At 34.2% G+C, this 6901-nt stretch overlaps 1 protein-coding gene across 1 annotated transcript; it reads right to left on the reverse strand.

The window, feature by feature from the left end:
* Positions 1-486: 486 nt before the first annotated feature.
* LOC100814311 (uncharacterized) lies at positions 487-4205 on the reverse strand. The gene is made up of 3 exons (XM_003553540.5): positions 2972-4205; positions 1923-2127; positions 487-1230 (listed from the first exon to the last, which is right to left on the reverse strand). Exons 1-3 carry the CDS (start codon positions 3803-3805, stop codon positions 713-715), a joined length of 1557 nt encoding a protein of 518 aa, XP_003553588.1. The 5' UTR covers positions 3806-4205; the 3' UTR covers positions 487-712.
* Between the last annotated feature and the right edge of the window lie 2696 nt (positions 4206-6901).

Here is a 6901-nt window from a genome sequence, read left to right on the forward strand (position 1 = left end):
GAGACGGGGAGGGATTGGAGGGAGAGAAATAGAAAAAATAGGAAAAAACAAAACTTACTAAGTAACAATTAAGTCTCACTGAGTCTTCATCACATATTGACACACTTTTTGTGATGACAAACAAGTTCAGAAGTGTCCCGTAGACACTTCCCTTTTAGTTAACAGAAAAAATGATAGGATGAATTTGTTATATTTTTTATAAATTTAAGAATTAAATTTTAATTTTTTAATTTTCAGTAATTTAACTGTCTGCATTCAATAAATTTAAGGATGAAATTGAATATTTAAAAAAAAATAAAAATTGTCAATCGTCATTTACCATCTAATAACATGATTATGACTTATGAGTTGTGACACATTAACATCAACGTTAGGGGTATGCCTTGAATTTTATCTGTATCCCATCCCTTCCTAAATCCATACTTTGTTCATTAAATTAAAACAAAAAAAATTATAAGATATCATTGTAAGAATGGGACCAAGAAGTGTAAATTATATTATTACATTAAGAAAGGTAACTTACAGCATCCCCACAGCCAGCTACAAACACGAGTCATGTACATATATACCCTGATTATCTTTTTGGGTTACTTTTTTTTTTTTTTTCAATTACTAGCCTATCCCGTTGAAAGTCAGACTGTACTCTTAATTCTAAGAAAAAGAATAAAGATCATTCATACTAAGTTCTTCAGCTGCTTCAAAATTTAATTCATTAACATACTAGTTCCTCTGAAAATTCCTCCACCAGAAAGCCAAAGATAGCAAGCTCAAGCTCCCCAGCCATATTTCTTATATGCTCTATATTTCTCTTCCACTCACTATCCTCTCTAGCGAAGTCATCTTCTATCATCATGTCAATTGTATTAGACTCCACTTCTTTCCACAATTCCAGCCTCTTGCATATCCTGCTTATCACCATGTCCTTATCTTCTAAGGAATCAAGTGCTCTCTCTTCTTCCAAAATGAGATCAGAAACCAGCTTCTTAAAGTCCTCTGGGATTTGCTGTCTGTCATGGACACTTGACTGGCACAGAGCTTGGAAAATTAGTTTTCTAAAGTCATTTTCTTTGCATGATGCTTGGTTTTTCTCATCATGACCATCTTCCTCTTCCATAAATGTGTCATCCTCGTCCTCTTCTTGATCCTGCATTCTTTTCTCAAGTTCCACTGGATCCAACTCCGCCAGTTTCTCAAATCTACGAAGCTTATACAATAACTGCTGCTTGGCTCCTGTAAAATTCAGAGCTATTAGAGGCAAATCTTGAATTGATCATAAATTACTTGTGCTATTGATGAAAGAAAAATTCTGGCTCCACAAAATTCATAACCTTATATCATTAACATGCACTGTGGCGGGACTATAGAGTACTATATATGTAGCAAATAAGGCCAACTTTAACCAGATAGTAAAAAAATTGTGGGATTATAGATGACCATGAGAGTGTGTCAAGCATTATTGGTAAGGAAGTTTTCTCAACAACCAAAAAGTAGCACATTTGAAACATGATGATAGGAATTTGCTTGTTCAAATGATATCCAACAAATTGAATGGAAAGGTGCCAATTAAGACATATCTCCTAACAAGAAAAATTGTGGGTCACATTTAAAATTTATAAGAAATGGCCTTATATCTATGAGATGTAAAGGATCCACATTAAATGGGAAATGCTGTTGGGATGTTGAGCAAGTGTGATCTTTTAGATGGAACCCACACGGATAGCACGGTTCAAGATCGACACAATCACATCACAACCATCAGCTTTAGCAACAATTAGCCCCCCCTCTCGTTGTATTGTGATTTTGTAACAGACAAGCAACTTTGAAGAAGCGTGTACGATGGTGCGTTGGTGGAAAACGACCACACAACAACAAACAAAAGAAATGGTACAAAAATAAATACTAAGCTGTGTGTGACAACATACTCTGTACAATCGCATAGCTGCACTCCAAATCAAAACCACCCTCCTCCTCTTCCTCTTCTTCTTCATCACCGTTTCCATGCCCTTCTTCGTCGTCCTCGAATGGTGGGTCTAACACACTCACTGGACTGCACTGTTCCTTATCTTCCTCCTCTTCTTCCCCTGATTCGAATTTCTTCAGACTCTCACCTTCATTACTTTCTTTCTCCTATTAAACATCCACAAAAAACTTTCATTAGTATCACTAAAAATATTAAAACTAGTGACAAAATAATATAATTTTTATTAAAATTGTTATAAACATATTATTAATGAGAAAACAAAGACACAATTTTTTATCACTCAATTATGTCTCTAATTCTTTATTTTTTTTTATTGAATACTAACATTATCATGATTTTTTAATGTCAACATATTTAGACTTTAACAACTCTTTCATAAGTAGATAGTTATTCACTCCTTTTTTGTTGGGGTTATTTGCTACAGGACCCTCTAAGTAATTCAAACAAAATTACAAATGAGAAACTATGTTGTTCTAGTAAATCGAATGTGGGATCTAACGACAGAGAGAGACAGACAGCAAACAAGAGAACAAACAAAAACATAATTTATCTTATCATCTTTTGAGAAAGTAATTTACCGAACAACCAAGCCAGTACTAGAAGTGAAAAACATAATTTGTCACCCTTTAAGAAAGCAATTTACCAAACAACCCACTAGAAAGGAGAGAGAAGATTTGTATGACTGAAACACGATCGAAAAGTACAATTATGAAAAAAATTCAGAAAAACAAAACAAAAACATGAAATTGACATATGTAACCCTCCCCACAGTCCCACAGGCCCTGTTCTTTAACAATTTTCGGAAAGACTGGGCAGCTATGATTGTCACCGAAAAGCAACATTCCGGCTATTACCGACAAAAAACCATAAAGCTTCTCTCACGACTCACGAGTCCTGTTTTTTTCCTCTTCAACTCAGTCACCACAAACCAAACCAGTAATAAAAATAAATAAATATAATAATAATACAATTACCATAAAAAAGACAAACCTCAGTTGGGTGGCGACTCGGCGAGGGAAGCTCCGGCGTGTGGTGGCCGGAGGAAGGGGTGCTGGTTTGAAGAACAAAACGGAACGGGCTTTCGCAGAAGCACGTGGAGTAGTGTTTGTGTATATTGGTTACGAAGTGAATCTTTTCAGAGTAGCCACTACTTGAGGTTTCAATGTCTAGTGATTTATCTTCATTGCTCTCTGACCAAACAGCACTACTACTAGGCCTACCAATATTGTAAGAACACGCAAACCCCACTTCACTCGCATTCGTATTCACATTCCCTGTTTCCTTGCATTTCCCGTTGGCTTTAGAAGCTTTTCTTCGCCCCACAGAGGAATCCCACTTCAAAACATCCTTCACCGAGACCTTAACGCCACCACCACCACACTCTATCTCTCGCCTTTTATGGCTCCGCTGAGTGAGTCTCTTGTATAGTGACCCAAAGAGGCCGAAGGATTGGGCTTTTGTTTTGGGCTTTGAAGTGTGTTTCTGGATCCTGAGAGCGGCTTCTAGAAGCAGAGCAGCGGTTCTAGAAGGGATGTGAAGAAAAATAGGGTTTGGTGATTTGTAAGGGCTTTTGACTGGGGAAGCGAATTCGAAGAGTGGTGATTTTCTGAGGTCTGGAGTGTCTGTGAGGGAGAAAAGACAAGCGCTTTTGCAGAGATTTCTCGGGAAGTTTGCGTTTGGATTGGTTGATTTGCGTTTCTTCACTTGCAAACTCGTCATCGGGGAAGGCCTTTTCATTTGGCTTCGCCTATCGGAAATGTACTTGTTTAGAAGGAACGGCTCTTGATCCTCTTCAAGTAGCTGGTGCAAGTACCTCTGAGCCATAATAATAATGCTATGATGAACAACTAGAGAAAACTAAAACTCTAAGGTTGAAGAGGTTTCAACTCTGTTCACAAGGGAAGTGTGCGAGAAAGGAACCAAATAAAAGAAACAAGTAATGAGGAGTCTCTCTTCTTTGATTCAAATGAAGATGGGTTATAATATCGAGGCGAGAGAGTGATGAACTGGTTTGGTCATAAACGAATTATTGTAAAATAATGGGACACCGAATATAAATTAAAATTGTAGGTGTGTTTGAGTCCTAAAATCTATACTGGGAAGCTCAAATTAGGAGTATAGGGGGACGATTCTATAACTCATTTCAATTTCAATACACTAGACACGTACAATGCTGCTAGATCGTATATATGCATATAATGCAATAGTGTATAGTACTATATATTTTTAGATATTTATTAGGCTCCTTTTGTTTTTGTTACAGCTGTGTGTGGCGGCTTTTTTACTAAGTGAGTGTATTTTTAACGATTTTTTCTAATTGGGAGTAATTTTGAAATTATTTTCCAAGAGAAGATAAGTAGTGAAATTTTTTTAATATTTGGTTTCAAATTTTATTTTTTAAAATTTAAATATTTAAAATAAAAAAAAATTCAAAAAAAAAAATTAAATTTCATTAAGTTATTTTTATATTTCATTTTAAAAAAATTGCATAACATTATTAAAAAAATTATCTAAATTTTAAATATACAAGAATATATTAAATAAAAAATTAATAAAATATAATATATTTTAAATAAAAAAACATTAAAAATATATATAACATATTAAATAAAATCATAAAAAATATACAATATATTAAATAAAACTAATAACAAGTAAAATTATAATTATTTATTAAATATTTAAATAAATAAAATTGTTTATAATTTTTAAAAAATTGAAAAAAAAGAAAAAAAAACATGGAATAAAACAAAACAAAATTACGAGACTTTAAAGTTGTAATCCTAAAAAAAGAATTTAAAATTGTAAAAGAAAAAAAATATAAAAAATAAATTACGAATTTAAAGTTATAAAATAAATTACGATTAAAGTCCTAAAATTATTTAGGATTTCAGTTAAAAAAATTAAAATTATAATAGATATTACTACTTTTATCTTAAAAATCGTAACACAACTTACCTCTTTTTTAAAAAATAATTTAAAATTATCCCATTTGAAAAAAAAATAGCCCTTATTAAAAAAGCGGTGTGTCTAGTGTATTATTTTACGATGGAATAGGGAAGGGTAGTCCCCCCAGTAACAAGTAACAACAGTACTTGAGTGAGGAGACCAGATGTTGCATATTTTGTCCAAGCTCTCTCTGAGATAACGCCACGTAGCTCTCACTTCCCTTTCCCGATACCTGCAACTGGATCCTTTTTAATTTTTTCGTCCCTCAAAATAATTTCTATATTACAAACCTCACCAGCAATTGTCATTTTTTGGTAAATAAACTATGTCTCGGATTTTATTTTTGCGCCGAAAGCGCTCAGCACAAATTAATTGTGATAATATAGTTATTAAAAAATGAAAGTCTAATTAATTGTGATAATAGTTATTTATTTGAGGGATATATATATATATGTTTAACCAGCTGCGTTGCGTATTTGACTCGCGATGACAACTTACCCAGCAGAACACATGTGGGTTGTCCGTATTATTGTTAAATTTTCGTTGTTTTGATATTGAAAATTTTCTACTAGTTTACTACCCACCCAATCTCAGCCATATATGAAACTCACACATCAACGTCATGTTCTATTAATTGCATCCAAGTTATTGTTTTATATGTAAGTAAAGACAACGCATGCATCAGTAAGCCCACTACCGCACTTCTTAGACCAAGATATTTCAGCCACATGTATCCAATGTTCCTCCACCTCCCTATCAATGGTGTTTTCTTTCTCAAGAACCTATGAACCCCTCCCCTCCCCTCTACGTGGTAATGGCAATTTAGACATTCAATTTTCCATCAACTGTGATTCAAGAACCTATGAAATTTTGAGAACAGTACATTAATCAATAAGTGGGGTGACAAATGAAATTATTCTTTTTTATTTCTTCTTCTTCCTCACGTTTAGCAAATGAAAATATCATTACTAATCATAATTATTTTAAAGCGATGGACCGAGAGTCAGCCATAATAAATATGGTAATATGAGATCGATATTGAGAGACGAGACAAAGTCGTGGCACATACAGAAAGGAAAACGACAAAAGGGTTTGGGGATGGAGGCGAGGAAGATGCTTGTCTTATTTTGTGTAACATACACACTTCCACACAGCCAAGAACCGGATCTTGACCTTCTCAGTCCAATGCAATAACTAAAACTCTTTCCTTCTCTCTATATTTCCACATTTGATATCATAATCTTTTTCATTAGCTTCTACGTTAAAAATGATGGCTAGATCTCGAATCGTTAATTTTTTAGAGTGTAATGCGGATCCTTTCCTTTTGTCAATTAAGCCCGTCTGGTCCTTTTCTATTTCCACTTACTCCACCTTTAATTTAAATTTCAAAAAAACATGCCCCAGTTGTTTTGGTTTTTTTTTTTTTTTTTTATACACAAGCCCTTGGTAAATTCTCCAACCTTTGAGAATTGTCTAGAGTACCACACTTTTATATCTCTGTTTTTGCACTGTTAAAACAAAAAATACACAGGGTTTGTCTCGCCTAGGGAGGAGTGACGCGTGACCCACTCGATTTTATGGTCTCAGAATTTTCGCTCACTTTTTGTGTAAAGCCTTTGCCTTCCAACTTTCAAACTCCAGTGTCTTTATTTTTATTTTTAGAGATAGAAAGAGAGAAAGTGCGTGTCTGGTTGATTTTTGACGTACGAGTCTCACCGCACGCTTGCACTAAATCCAAACCAAGTCAATTTTTACGCTTCACACAATGTATGTTTCTCTAGCAAGGAGTCTGCAAATACCGGCATTTTGTGTATGTAACTATATGTTCATATCATAGCTTATATATTTCTTGTTCTGAACATAATAACAAGGAACGAGATGCATGGTTAAGGACAAGAGGGAGGGAAACAAATGGCATGTCTTTGCGACCATTCAAAATGAAAATAGTACAAATCAAATGGACCCTCTTTT

Source organism: Glycine max, chromosome 19 (assembly GCF_000004515.6).
Source record: "Glycine max cultivar Williams 82 chromosome 19, Glycine_max_v4.0, whole genome shotgun sequence".
Lineage (NCBI taxonomy): Eukaryota > Viridiplantae > Streptophyta > Magnoliopsida > Fabales > Fabaceae > Glycine > Glycine max.

Bases quoted from the DNA above. Each gene is read 5' to 3' on its own strand.
- LOC100814311 (XM_003553540.5), bottom strand. From the start codon at position 3,805: ATGGCTCAGAGGTACTTGCACCAGCTACTTGAAGAGGATCAAGAGCCG. The intron at 2,128-2,971 runs GTTTGTCTTTTT...GATGTTTAATAG, and splicing joins CGAGTCGCCACCCAACTGAG to GAGAAAGAAAGTAATGAAGG. The intron at 1,231-1,922 runs GTATGTTGTCAC...TGAATTTTACAG, and splicing joins CAGCTATGCGATTGTACAGA to GAGCCAAGCAGCAGTTATTG.